The sequence below is a fragment of the Rhinopithecus bieti genome, unplaced genomic scaffold (assembly GCF_001698545.2).
Source record: "Rhinopithecus bieti isolate Rb0 unplaced genomic scaffold, ASM169854v2 scaffold_1017, whole genome shotgun sequence".
Classification (NCBI taxonomy): Eukaryota; Metazoa; Chordata; class Mammalia; order Primates; family Cercopithecidae; genus Rhinopithecus; species Rhinopithecus bieti.
Window position 1 is genome coordinate 6,767,229 of NW_016803657.1, and position 14,679 is coordinate 6,781,907.

Below are 14,679 nucleotides of genomic sequence, written 5' to 3' on the forward strand. Positions count from 1 at the left end.
TCCGGTGCCCTGCTGCGGCGCGCATGAATGACGCAGGCACCTGCGCGCCCCGCCTCCACGAGCTTCGGAGCCCTAGCGGGCACTTCCGACCATACCAGACGCAGGTGGGAGACTTCCGCCCTCGCGGGAGCGGCTGAGGCGTTTGACGGTTGGCGGAGGAGAGGCGGTGGGAGTCTTGGGGAACAGAGCGAGATGGAGAAGCGAGGCCGAGGCGTGAAGTCGAGCCCTATCCAGACCCCGAACCAGACCTCTCAGCAGGCGCCGGTGACGCCTAGGAAAGAGAGGAGGCCTAGCATGTTCGAGAAGGAGGCAGTGAGTGCGGAGACTGCTAGGGGCCCGAGACGGCTTTGTCCGACCCTTTAATTAAAATTGCTCCTCAGTGGGCCCCGCTCCCGTCACCACCCCCAGAGCCAAGAAGGCAGCATTTCCCTTTAGTGTTTTTTCCCCAGATGCGAAATTGAAGCCTGAGACTGAGTTGGGCAGTCCCCTTTGGACTTGAGTACTAAAGTTTTCTTGTTTCTTAATTAGGGCCGTAGAACCCTACATAAGTCGATTGGAAGGGTGGTTACAAGATCTTCTTTTCAGATTTACTCAGCTTGCGGATTTTCTGAGAATATTCTGAGTATTAATTATTGCTTCCTACTAAAACACAGTATGTTAGTGTATTTAGTGCCATTATAAGCAGTTTTGCAGCGAAAAATGAGTGTATGCTGTATTAAAAAATTTTTGATAAACCAGGAAGAATAGTGCCGTGTTTTGGGTTTTTAAAACATCAGCAGTCTGGATCTTTGAAGAACGTACAGGAGAGAAAAACTTAAGTTGAAAATATTCTGTCCAAAACTTATTGTCTGATATTGATGGAAAGGGTCATTATTCAGTTGTATTGGTGGTATAACACAGGTCTTTCTATATGATTAGGCTTTGAAAACCGTTAATGTATTAGGACTCCGTCTTTTATTGATACTAGTTTTCCCAAGGATACAAAGCTGTAATGATAGAGCTGGGACCAGGACCTGTATGCTGGTACTCGGTCCACTTCGCCTGTACTGGTTTCTCTTCATACTTACTTCATGGACCTATAATAGGATGAAGTCAGAGATGACAGGCAAAACAATTTTTTGAAGACCCTGAAACATTTTAAGATTACTCTCAAAAAGAGAATTCTCAAAATAAGTAATGGTGAAATTTCAGGTTCTAATAATGTTTCCTTGGTGTCTACATTTTACAGAGAAGAGAACGAACTAAAGGAGGAAGAGTAAACAGGCCAAGTTTACACAGCTAAGAAAAAGAGCAGAGGAAGGCTAGAAACCTAAATCGATTGGACTTAAAACTTCACACTCCCAAACACTATGCTGTTCGCTTGGCAATGAGTCTGAATAACAGATAAGTCACGAACAGTAAAGAAAAATGTCTATATATTGAGGCAGACAAGGGTGGCTTTTATAAACTTACTGCCTATTTGAGGTCCGAAGTGGTCTTTAAAATTCAGTGAGCCTGAACTCAATGAAGAGACACATAGGTGCACCTGGTATATAGGTTAAAATCTGGGAGTGAGGGGACATGGACCAAAGTAATAATTGCTTATTTGATATGGATGTCATCAATTTATAGCTATCTTTAAAGTTGAGTCTTTTAGAGGTGAGAAATTTGAATAGAACAATAATTGGGAAGAAATTGAGGACTCTACATGCTCACTACATGTACGTGAGGAAACTGTGCAGTTAGTCATTTCTAATTTAAGGTAGCTGTTAATTTCCCTATTTTGGAGCATAGGAAAATTTAAGACATACTGTTTAATCAATATGACCATCTCTTGATTTTATCTGTCTTGCCTCCATTTCCTTTTTTCTAGTGGTAGCATCTCAGTTAACTTTTAGAGAATTAACTCATCTGCAGTTGCACAGAGCTTTGGTGAGATTGTCAGCTACTTTCCTTAACTTTTTAATGAGAATGAGACCCAAACTAAGCTAATTAGATGAATTCTTTGAAATAATGCAAATAAAATGATTGAGGTTTATTCACATTGAAGATGAGAAGCTAAAGTGCTCCATGTGTCTTTATGAATCTGGTTCATCAGCCTTCTTTGCTGTTATGTAAACTGTATCTTTCCAATAAATTATACTTTGGCTTAACAAGAATGAGTTCCTGTTGTTGAGATCAAAGGTTAACAAAATGCGAAGTAGATTACTAAAAATGGAAAGCTTAACTGTTCTCACTTGTGCACATGCATTTGAAAATCTTAAATACAACCAGGCACAGCGGCCCATGCCTGTAATCCCACCACTTTGGGAGGCCAAGGCAGGTGGATCACCTGAGGTCAGGAGTTCGAAACCAGCCTGGCCAGGAGACCAAAACCCCATCTCTGCTAAAAATACAAAAATTAGCCAGTGTGGTGGTGGGCGCCTGTAATCCCAGCTACTCAGGGAGGCTGAGGCACAAGAATTTCCTGAACCCAGAAGGAGGAAGTTGCAGTGAGCCGAGATCATGCCACTGCACTCCAGCCTGGGCGACAGACTGAGACTCCGTCTCAGGAAAAAAAAAAAAAAAAAAAAAATCTTAAACACTAGCATGTGGCATTTAGAAATAAAAGTAATATCTCATGCCCAAGCTCATTTTATTTTCGGGCTATATGTAGGCTCAATATAAGGAAATGCTACATCAGTAGAAACTCAGGTATTATTAGATGCCAGAAAGTTGATCATATTTAAAGCCTATTCCCAATTTTAAAAAGATTGTAAAGATTCTTAATAAAAGGAATAAAATACTCTTAATAAGTATAGCAAGTCAGACAGCCAATATTATACACAAAGGAGAAATTGTACAGATGTAAATTTTCAGCTTATTAGAAGCATTAATGGCTATTTTCAGTTCACACATGAATGCCCCATTTCCTTAAGAATCATTGCAGTTGAAAGCCGCTGTTAATGATACTACGTAGTTGCATCCCTTGAGTATACTGTGGAGGAAAGGAAGGTCCCAATCGCTACCCTAAGAGAATCACTACCATTCTCTTAATAAACAAAAACAGAATAATTTTATTTTTAAGAGGTTTAGGGAGTTAATAATGCTGCTTCTGCAATGAAGACACAGAAGCCTGACAGATGATTACAACAGGGGATTTATTTCTGGTGAGGGACTTTTACTCTTGGCCAATATGGAGTAATTCTTAACAGAAACTACTTAAAGTAACACAAAAATGTATGGAGCAGTTGTTTCCATTGATTTGGGTGTCAAACAGGACAAGAGTGATCTCCAAGAGATGAGAAATAGGTAAGGTAAGCCCCAACATTGCCCCCACCTTAATTGCCTGGTGAGATTTTCCAGGCCACAACACAAGGAAAGGCCTCCTTTAGTTCAAAAGGAGTTGGGAGCCTGGGAAGCCAAGATAGCATGAGACTGAAGAGCAGAGTATTAGGACAGGGCTGCCCCAAAGACCTACAGAGCGTTTCTCAGAGTATTCAGCTTAGTGCAGCAGTGCATCTGGTGAGGAAAGTTCTCACCAAAGGTGGAGAGTGGAGGTGGAGAAGGAATCACCCAAAAGGAATAAAACTATCCTTGGGCATGTTCCCACCAGAAAAAGTGGAAAACCATGAAAAATACAGGGCTTTGGTTAGCGTGCTAAGAAGTGCATTGCCTTAGTAGTGGGAAAAATAGAGAATGAGTTCTTTGATCTGGCTTATCAAGGTTGAGAAGCAAGGCTCAAGAGGATTAAACTGTTTCCAAATGTCTTTGTTCTAGAAGAAAGCTCAAGAGTCTTAGGAATACAAAAATATCCAGCCTGTAAGAAGGTAAAGTTCACACTGTCTGGTCTCTAAATACTAATAGACCTACACAGAAGCAAGAAAATAAAGTTCAAAATTGAAGACACAGTAAAATCAGCCCAGAAATTACACAAAATAGAATTAATATAAACAGACACTAAAGTAGTTAAAGAGAGTTATTAGTTTTCATCAAAGTAAACCATATGAAGTTATTATAATTACATTCCATATATTTAAGAGTATAGAGAAAGACTGAGCATGTTAAATTCAACTCAGACTTCTGTAGATGAAAAATACTATGTCAGGAATGAAAATACACTAAATTTAGAAATAAAAGTAATATCTCATGCCCAAGCTCATTTTATTTTCGGGCTATATGTAGGCTCAATATATTGTATGTATTGAGTATTGAATGTGTGCATATATATGCATTAACACAGATTCAGTGCAGAAGAAAGGACATTTAGAGACATAGAAATTGGGGAAGGATGCTGAAAAAATATTACAAGATGTCAATGAGCTTTGACAGAACTTAATGTTCTTGTAATTTGAGTCCCCAAATGAGGTGAGAGAGGACAGACAAAAAGTATTTGAAGAAATAAGGAATGAGAAATTTCTAAATTTGTTGAAAACTGTAAACCCACAAATCTGAGGCTCAGTGAACTCCAAGCACAAGACACGTGAAAAAAAATTATGCCAAGACATGCAATAATAAAATTGCTTGAAACCAGTGATTTAAAATTTAAAGGCAACTACAACAAAGGAATGTTACATACATAGAAACAGACAAAATGACAGCGTACTTCTCAGAAACAATGCAAGACAGAAGACATTCAAGCATCATCTTTAAGGACTCAAAATAACTATCAACCTAGAATTCTATACTCAGCTAAAATATCATTCAAAAAACAAAGGTAAGACTTCCAGCTTCTTGTTCTACGTGTGAGGGGCTTAAAGTCCCTACTATGTCCTAACAAGTAAAAAGCTGAACAAACTGAAAAAATTAACTCTTCTTAGATCCATAAGAGAAGTGAGGTCACAGGACAAACTGCTGCCCCCAAAAGTAGAGTGACAAGCAGCAGTTTGCTCTGTGACCTCACTCCAGCACCTCCTTAGCCATCCTGTGTGACTTAAGCAAGTAGGGGAAAAAACAGAAAACTCAGAAACATTTGTGAAGTTCACAATCCAGAAGCACAGGTTCACTAAAATACCTAGTGATACAACTATGGAATGCTTCCTCTCCGCAAATACATTACGAGCACATTACTAGAGGCCTCGTTAACGGCAGTTTCTTTTTTAAAAAAATGTTTTATTATACTTTTAAGTTCTAGAGTACATGTGCACAATGTGCAGGTTTGTTACATATGTATACATGTGCCATGTTGGTGTGCTGTACCCATTAACTCGTCATTTACATTAGGTATATCTCCTAATGCTATCCCTCCCCCTCCCCCCACCCCACAAAGAGCCCCGGTATGTGATGTTCCCCTTGCTGTGTCCAGGTGTTCTCATTGTTCAATTCCAACGTATGAGTGAGAACATGCGGTGTTCGGTTTTCTGTTCTGCGATAGTTTGCTGACAATGATGGTTTCCAGCTGCAACCATGTCCCTACAAAGGACATGAACTCATCCTTTTTTATGACTGCACAGTATTCCATGGTGTGATTGTGCCACATTTTCTTATCAGTCTGTCATTGATGGACGTTTGGTTGGTTCCAAGTCTTTGCTATTGTGAATAGTGCCTAATAAACATACATTGCATGGTCTTATACAGCATGATTTATAATCCCTTTGGGTATATACCCAGTAAGGGATGGCTGGGTCAAATGGTATTTCTAGTTCTAGATCTCTTGAGACATTGCCCATTCTGTCTTCCACAATGGTGAACTAGTTTATCTGTCTCACCCACAGTGTAAAAGTGTTCCATTTCTCCACATCCTCTCCAGCTACTGTGTTTCCTGACTTTTTAATGATCGGCTATTCTAACTGGTGTGAGATGGTATCTCATTGTGGTTTTGATTTGCGTTTCTCTGATGGCAAGTGATGATGAGCATATTTTCATGTGTCTGTTGGCTGCACTAAATGTCTTCTTTTGAGAAGTGTCTGTTCATATCCTTTGCCCACTTTTGATGGGGTTGTTTTTTTCTTGTAAATTTGTTTGAGTTCTTTGTAGGTTCTGGATATTAGCCCTTTGTCAGATGAGTAGATTTCAAAAATTTTCTCCTATTCTGTAGGTTGCCCATTCACTGTGTTGGTAGTTTCTTTTGCTTACATCAGTTTCTTTACCTGGCGAATCATGTCTGTCTTTCAAGAAAAAAATTAGGCGTACTAAAAACAACAACAAACACACAGAGTGAGCAGCAGAACCAGACATGGCACGGATTTTGGAATTATCAGAATTTAAGTAACTATGATTAATGTGTTAAAGGGCTGTAGTTGACAAAAGAGCATGCAAGAACAGATGAGCAATGTAAGCATAGAAATGGAAATCCTAAGAAAGAACTAGAAAGAAATGCTAGACATCAAAAAACACTATAACAAAAGAAGAAACCTCAAAAGAAATTTAAAAAATACTTTGAGCTAAATAAAAATGAAAACATATCAAAATTTGTAGAATGCAGCAAAAACAGGGCTTGGAAGGAAATGTATAGTATTGAATGTGTACATATATTAGAAAAGAAGAAAGAGCTAAAATAAGCCTTAAAGAAACTAGAAAAAGAAGAACAAATTAAATCCAAGAAGAAAAGAAAAAATAAAAATAATAGCAGAAATTTATGAAATTGAAATCAGGTACTGGCCGGGCGCGGTGGCTCAAGCCTGTAATCCCAGCACTTTGGGAGTCCGAGACGGGCGGATCACGAGGTCAGGAGATCGAGACCATCTTGGCTAACACGGTGAAACCTCGTCTCTACTAAAATACAAAACTAGCCCGGCGAGGTGGCGGGCGCCTATAGTCCCAGCTACTCGGGAGGCTGAGGCAGGAGAATGGTGTAAATCCGGGAGGCGGAGCTTGCAGTGAGCTGAGATCCAGCCACTGCACTCCAGCCTGGGCGACAGAGCGAGACTCCGCCTCAAAAAAAAAAAAAAAAAAAAAAATATCAGGTACCAACAAAACCAAAAGCTTTTTCTTTGAAAAGATCAATAAAATCTGTAAGCCTCTATCCAGGCTAACTAAGAAAGACAGGACACAAATTACTAATAGCAGAATTGCAAGTCAGGATATTGCTAGAAATTTCATGAACACCATAAATATAATAACAGAATATTATGAACAATTCTGTGCCCAGAAATTTGATAACCTAGATGAAATGGACCAATTCCTTGAAAGATGCAATTTCCCAAAACTCATACAAAAAGAAATAGATAATCAGAATAAGCATATATCTGTTTTTAAAAATTGAATCAATAACAACCTTCCAAAGCAGAAATCACCAGGTTCAGGTGATTTCGTTGGTGAATTCTACCAAGCATTTAAGGAAAAAGTTATATCAATTATTACAATCTCTTTGAGAAGATAAAAGCAGAGAGAATACTGTCTAACTCATTCTATGAAGTCAGCATTACCCTAATACCAAAGGCAGACAAAGACACTACAAGAAAAGCAAACTACAGATCTATATCATATATTAACACTGATGCAAAAATTCTCAACAAAATACTAGCAAACTGAATTCAGCATTTTATTTAAAGGATTTGACACCACGACCAAGTGAAATTTGTTCCTGGAATGCAAGGATGGTCCAACATATGAAAATTGATCAAGGTAATACACCACATTAACTAAATGAAATAAACCACATGATAAATTTCAATTGATGAAGAAAAAGCATATGTCAAAGTCAACACTTTTATTATAAAAACACCCCAAAAACTAGAAATAGGAGGAAACTACTTCAATCTAATAAAAGCTCCATATGAAAACTGCACAGCAATGCCAGGTGTGGTGGCTCACACCTGTAATACTAGCATTTTGGGAGGCCGAGGCGGGCAGATCATGAGGTCAGGAGATCAAGACCATCCTGGCTAACACAGTGAAACCCCGTCTCTACTAAAAATACAAAAAAAAAAAAATTAGTTAGGCATGGTGGCATGTGCTTGTAGTCCCAGCTACTCAGGAGGCTGAGGCAGAAGAATCGCTTGAACCTGGGAGGCAGAGGTTGCAGTGAGTCAAGATCGTGCCACTGTACTCCAGCCTGGGCGACAGAGCAAGACTCTGTCTCAACAACAACAAAGTGTACAGCAAACATCATACTCGATGGGGAAAGACTGAAAGCTTTTCCTGTAATATTAGTAACAAAGCAAGGATGTCCACTTTTGCCACTTCTTTTCAACATAGAATTGGAAGTTCTAGCCAAGCAATTAGGCAAGAAAAAGAAATTCCTGGCTATTAATAAAATGAAGCTCACTGCTTTAACTTAAGAGGCTAGAGCATTTATCTGGGACATATTGGACACTAAGCAAATATTTCATTAATGCATATTGGATGTCACAGAATGGATGTTTCATGTCAAAAGCATGAACTGATAAATATCGAATCAATGCTCTTTTGGTGTTTTTTTAGCTTAAGACTTATGAATGTGCTACCTAAATAATTATATTATTTAAAAATGAGTAAATGAAGTAAAATAAAATTTTAAGACAACGAAGGATAATATTTTCATAATCTCAGGGTAGGGAGGAAGAAAGGTTTTCCCTGTATCTCCATCCCATAGCCACTCAGTTGCTCTCCCTGGAGGCCACTCTTGTTTCTAGTTCCTGTGGATCATCCATGGATATTCTAAATATATGCATGCAATTTGTGTGTATATGTTTGTGAGTATAGATAAAAGGATAAATAGTATTCCTATTTTTTTTTTTTTTTTTTTTTTTTTTTTTTTTTTTTTTTTTTTTTTGCCAAATTGATAGCCAGGAGCAAATCTAGGATTTAGCAACCACATTATTGTAGAAATCTGTTTAACAAATTTCCAAGCTTTGTGTGAGCCCTGTCCCATTGTACAGGGTTCTTTAATCTGAAAAATCATTTTACAATTTAAAAAGTAATCTTTCTCCCTTTCTCTCTTCCCCTCTCTCTTTCTCCTCCAGTATGCACAGATTTTAAGAGAAAGACTGAGAGAGTCAATTCACGATGTTCAGTATGTAGAGCCTCCTTTTGATGACTCAATTGCTGATATAGGTAAAGAATGGAAGAGTGCCCTGGCAAAATTAAAGTTTGCTAATTCATATAGAATGGAGCCACTGAAGAAATTCCAAGCTCATTCAGTAGAAACTAAAATCCAGCAGATACTAACAGTAGGTTGATAAATATATATGATAGCAGTATTGTATGAGGGTTCTACAGAGAAACAGAGAGTATGTATAGAAAGAAATTTATTCCAGGAATTGGCTCATGCAGTTGTCACTACAACCAGAAGGCATTGTGTCATTGGTGCAGGCACAACAAGTCAGTTAATCAGAGATGTGTAGTCTGTCTGCTAGGTGTCCAGTTCTGCTCCTGGTTTGTAAAAAAGAGTAATGCTTTATAGCCCACAAGCCATGTCCATTTCCTTCAAGCTACACATTAATTTATTAATAAACATGGTTAGAAATCTTTGATTTCACTTTCCTGGAGGCCAGAGAAAAATCAGTGGAGTGAGAGGCTACAGGGGAGGGTTGGAAAGAAGTAGTTTTAATGTGAGCCCACTGAGCAGGGCAGTGACGTGGTACAGGTTCTGAGTCCAAGTAATCTTCACTATAAGAAAACCAAAATCTGAATTTTAATACATGTGTAAATTTTAAAAGGTGTCTTTCCTTTACCTAAGAATTTCTAGAAGTCATCTTTGGAAAATCTCCTGTGTCTCTCTATTAACTGTTTGCAGAGTAGTCTAGTAAATTACAACTTACAGCTTGTGTCGATAATGAAAAGTAATTGAATATAATTTGAAAACCCCAATAAATATTCCTCAAAATTGTTACAGAAATAGGTAAGCATAAAATGTATTTAATATTATTTAGTTAGGAATATATTTATTTTTAAACAGTTATATATATTATTTAGATACGTTTTCTACTTGAATTTTTATATAGAAAATATTTGGTTTGAAAATAAAAGTATTTTTCTTAAATTTTCTTAAAGGAAAGTCTTAAAGATGTCAAATATGATGATAAAGTATTCTCTCACTTGTCACTTGAATTGGCAGACCGCATACTGTTAGCAGTCAAAGAATTTGGGTATCACCGTTATAAGTTCATTATAAAAGTATTATTTATTCAAAAGACTGGCCAAGCAATAAATGTAAGTACCCCATTGATACAGGATCTAGCAATTAGAACTATAAGGCATCTCTTCTCTAGTGATTTGATTTTTATTGTGATGACTCAAGGGCACTCCATAGATTCTGAGGTACCTTTCAAAAGAAAGTATCATGTTGTTAAATATATTTATTTCACTGTCAATTATTTGAGAAGTACAAACCAGCCGGGTGTGTTGGCTCATGCCTGTAATCCCAGCACTTTGGGAGGCTGAGGCGGGTGGATCACCTGAGGTCAGGAGTTTCAGACCAGCCTGGCCAACATGGTGAAACCCCATCTCTACTAAAAATACAAAATTAGCTGGGCATGGTGGTGGGCCCCTGTATTCCCAGCTACTCGGGAAGATAAGGCAGGAGACTCTCTTGAAACTGGGAGGCGGAGGTTGTAGTGGCCCGAGATCGCTCTATTGCACTCCAGCCTGGGCAACAGAGCAAGACTCCATCTCAAAAAAAAAAAAGGAAAGAAAGAAAGAAAGAAAGAAAAGTACAAACCTAGGAGTAGCAATTTGGTACTGATAATTTATTAAATTGCATTGCTATTCTCTTCCTTAAGCATATCAATTTTGACAGTTTAATGTAATTTAATTAATTAACCAGTAAATTTATTTTGGGCACTAGTAGGTGTTAGGTACTAAGGAAAATACAAGGAATGATAAAACATGGACCATGATTCTCAAGGAGATTTTACTCTAGTTAAGGAGATAATGCAGCACAATTTAGAATTTAAGGAAATAAAATGATAGGAATAACGTAAACAGTCTGGGTTTTGGAGTCAGATCGCCTCTGCAACACTTGCTGGCTGTGGCCTTGGCACAGTTTCTTCATCTATAAAATGGTGATGATAAAACTGGCTTCCTAGAGCTGTTGTGAAGATTAAATGAAATTATCTATATTAAAATCCTTAACATAATCACCAGCACAGAGCCCTCAATAAACAGCAAGGTAATTATTAAATTATTTATTAATAAAGAGATAATATCACTAGGCTGTGTAATTATCTAAGGAGTTGATGAGGAATATGTGGGAGTTGGAGAGAAAAGAGAAAAAATTGCATTTGGAAGAATCTGTAGAGGTTCCATTTAGGAGTGGACTGCATGATGAAGCATGAGGAGGGGGACCTGGACTGGCAGAAGGGTACTGGGGAGAGAACAATCAGCAAGAAAGAACCGTCCTGGCTCCCATGGAGAAGAGAAGCTGCACCACATATGACATACAGACTTAAGAAATAGGGATGTTCTAGATGGTAAGTGCTACAAAGAGAACATTAAGGTAGGGATATGATAGAGTAGCAGAGTGGCTACTTGGGATTGTTTAGAGAAGGGAGAACCCTCTGATGTCCAGATAAGAAGGAACCAGCTGTACCAAAGAGGAGGGAGGATGTTCCAAGCAGAAAAAACTTCAAGTGCAAAGATCCTGAGGCAGGGATGACTTCGTGTGCTTGATATGTAACAAGTAGGTAGTAGAGAGTGGCATGATGTGCAGTGGGGGAATGTTTCAGCTTATATTATTGCACAACAAACCACCCCAGAACTTGGTATCTTATAACAACAGCCATGTATTTGCTTACTTTCTGTGAGCCAGCTACTTGGCTTTTCTGCTGGTCTCACTGATGCACTTATAGCCATGTAATGACTTACCTGGGCCTGCAGGTCCAAGACGGCTTCTGTCACTTGTCTGACTGTTGGGCTGGCTGTGGCTTGGGCCCCTGGGTTCTCCTGAATGTGAGCCAGCATCCTCCAATAGGTTGAGTGGGCTTTCATAACATGGGGGTCTCAGCATAGTGTTTTACGAGCATGAGAGCAGCAGCTACAAGACCTCTGAAGGCCTTGCTTGGAAGTTTCACAGTGTCATGTTTTACAACTCATAGCAAGTCACAAGGCCAAGTCTTACTCACAGGGTGGGGACATAAAGTCAACTTCCTAATAGGAGAAGTCATAAAGAATTTTTCAGCTGGACATGGTAGCTCATGCCTGTAATCCCAGCACTTTGGGAGGCCAAGGCGGGTGGATCACTTGAGGTCAGGAGTTCAAGACCAGCTTGGTCAACATGGTAAAACTCCATCTCTACTAAAAATAGAAAAATTAGCTGGATGTGGTGGAAGGCACCTGTAATCACATCTACTCTGGAGGCTGAGGCAGGAGACTCACTTGAACTCAGGAGGTGGAGGTTGCAATGAGCCGAGATCACGCCATTGCACTACAGCCTGGGAAACAAGAGTGAAACTATGTCTCAAAAAAAAAAAAAAAAAGGAATTTGGGCCATTTTAGATCCTCCACAAATAAGTGGGCTGAAATCAGATCACATATGGATTTGTACACAGAGAAAAGGAGTTAGAATTGTCCATATCAGCCTACTTGTACAGTCAATGCCATTTCTTCATTTCAAGGCAAGGCCCTGACAAACTTTTTGGCTGAAAATCTTTAAAAGGTGGGAAGACTTCCTTGTCAGGGACTACATGGCAGAGTCATACTGTATGCAGAGCCACTACATCCCCATTCCCAGGGGCCTTCTGCTCCTGGCCCTGGAAACACAGCTAAGGGAGCCTCTCTCTGTTTTAGAGAAAGGCCAGCCTCCGTTAAAGAAGAAGGGTGGGCTGGGGCAGTGTCATTCTCCAGGCTTTTTACGAAAGGGAAAACCAGACAAATTATGTCTTAAAAATAATTTCTGAGATACTGATGCATTCATTTTTTAAAAACGAGTGTAGATTTGAAAATTACTTCTTAATATGTTCAATCTAAAGTTAGTCTTTACAAAATTTCTCTCACAGATTGCCAGCAGATGGATCTGGGATATTGCATGGGACAGCTGGGTCGCAGCTAAACACGAAGCAGAATCCTACATAGCACTGGTCTTGGTGTTTGCCCTTTATTATGAATAGCTCATTACAGGTACTAAGGATTGTTTACTTCTGAGCTTTTCAAAAATAAATGAAATTTACATATTTGTGAACCTCATACTATTTCTGATTTGCTATATTCTTATTCTCATTTGAGGCCTTCCAATTGTATTATTTTAACAACAAAGTAGAAGCTAGATTTTTACATTTATACTTACTATTATATTAACTAACAATATTATGCCAAAGTAGTATAAAAGGTGTATGCATGTGTGTCTGTGTGTGTATGTATGTATGTGTATACAAATTCTTATAGTAGAATATAGGGAAAAGATCATTTTTGTAAGAGTTAAGAGAATTATAATTTGCTACAGGAAATTAAAATGCAACCGTGTAAAGTATCAAATTCAGTAGATGTTAAGATAGATTTTGGAAATTTCTAATGATATTTTAATACTTTGTATTCATTGTTTTGAAAGGAATTACCAAGTTCGAAAGAAAGATGTTATTATATTTCATAATTCCCTAATGTCCTCTCTCTCCAGCCAAACTGCTTACAAGTGTGTAGTCAATATACTAATCTATTAGGTTCTGTTAGGCTCTGTGAGCCTTCTAGGATCTTTTTTTCAGATGTGGGAACTGAAAACTCAATATTAATTGTTTAAAGAAATGAGGAAAATTTTATTTTCCAGGGATTTGATCAAGGATCCAGGTTCTTTCCAACTTCCCACTCTCCCCACAGACTTCCACGTACATTCATTTTGCTTGACAGAATTTAATCATGTTCCTATGACTAGACCAGTTGTAATTCCCTCCTTAAAGTTGGGGCTGGAGCCTACCTTTTCCAAGCACGAGATCATGTGAAAAGTGTGGATATTGGCCAGGCACAGTGGCTCACTCCTGTAATCCCAGCACATGGGAAGGCCAAGGTGGGAGGATTGCTCTAGCCCAGGAATTTGAGACCAGCCTGAGCAACATGGCAAGACTCCATCACCTAAAAAAAAAAAAAGGAGAAAATTGTGGATCCAATGTACAAATTGGGATTTTTCTAGCAGGGAGGCAGGGTGTGCACTTGTGGGAGGCAAGCAATACCTGTGATAATCAGTATGATTTTCGTCATTACAACCAAAACTGAAAACAACCATGTCAACTTGACCAGTAAAAATACCTATTAGTTGAATTATCTATAAACAAGAAGATAAAAATGGTAGAGGAGGTTTTTTTTTTTTTTTTCCACTTAGGTTTTATAATGAGTTGGTGTCAGTTTCCACTTATGAGAGTTAAGGAGCTGAACTAAGATTCCTGCCTGAATAGATCCAAATGGAGTTTGGCTGAGGGAGTGCATGAAAATTTGGCCAGAATTACTCTTAGAAAATCACCTCAGTCCGGGCGCGGTGGCTCACGCCTGTAATCCCAGCACTTTGGGAGACTGAGGCAGGCGGATCATGAGGTCAGGAAATCGAGACCATCCTGGCTAACACGGTGAAACCCCATCTCTACTAAAAATACAAAAAATTAGCCGGGCTGTGGCGGGGGCCTGTGGTCCCAGCTACTCGGGAGGCTGAGGCAGGAGAATGGCATGAACCCGGGAGGCGGAGCTTGCAGTGAGCCGAGAACGCGCCACTGCACTCCAGCCTGGGCGACAGAGCGAGACTCCGTTTCCAAAAAAAAGAAAAAAAAAAAAAAGAAAGAAAATCACTCCAGCTCCCTCCTGCTGCCTAGTGAGGAAGGTGCGTTGCTTTCCCTTTGCCTTGCACCGTGATTGTAAGTTTCCTGAGGCCTCCCAGCCACGCGA

The 14,679-nt window shown here is 39.1% G+C and overlaps 1 protein-coding gene across 1 annotated transcript; it reads left to right on the plus strand.

Moving 5' to 3' along the window:
• The first annotated feature begins 9 nt into the window (after positions 1 to 9).
• On the plus strand, positions 10 to 12,994 carry DYNLT2 (dynein light chain Tctex-type 2). Its single transcript, XM_017894939.1, has 4 exons — positions 10 to 312; positions 8,844 to 9,050; positions 9,874 to 10,032; positions 12,816 to 12,994. The coding sequence occupies exons 1-4, from the start codon at positions 28 to 30 to the stop codon at positions 12,924 to 12,926; spliced, it is 762 nt and encodes a 253-aa protein (XP_017750428.1). The 5' UTR covers positions 10 to 27; the 3' UTR covers positions 12,927 to 12,994.
• The last annotated feature ends 1,685 nt before the right edge of the window (positions 12,995 to 14,679 follow it).

Bases quoted from the DNA above. Each gene is read 5' to 3' on its own strand.
- DYNLT2 (XM_017894939.1), top strand. From the start codon at position 28: ATGACGCAGGCACCTGCGCGCCCCGCCTCCACGAGCTTCGGAGCCCTA. The intron at 9,051-9,873 runs GTAGGTTGATAA...ATTTTCTTAAAG, and splicing joins AAATCCAGCAGATACTAACA to GAAAGTCTTAAAGATGTCAA. The intron at 10,033-12,815 runs GTAAGTACCCCA...TTTCTCTCACAG, and splicing joins AGACTGGCCAAGCAATAAAT to ATTGCCAGCAGATGGATCTG.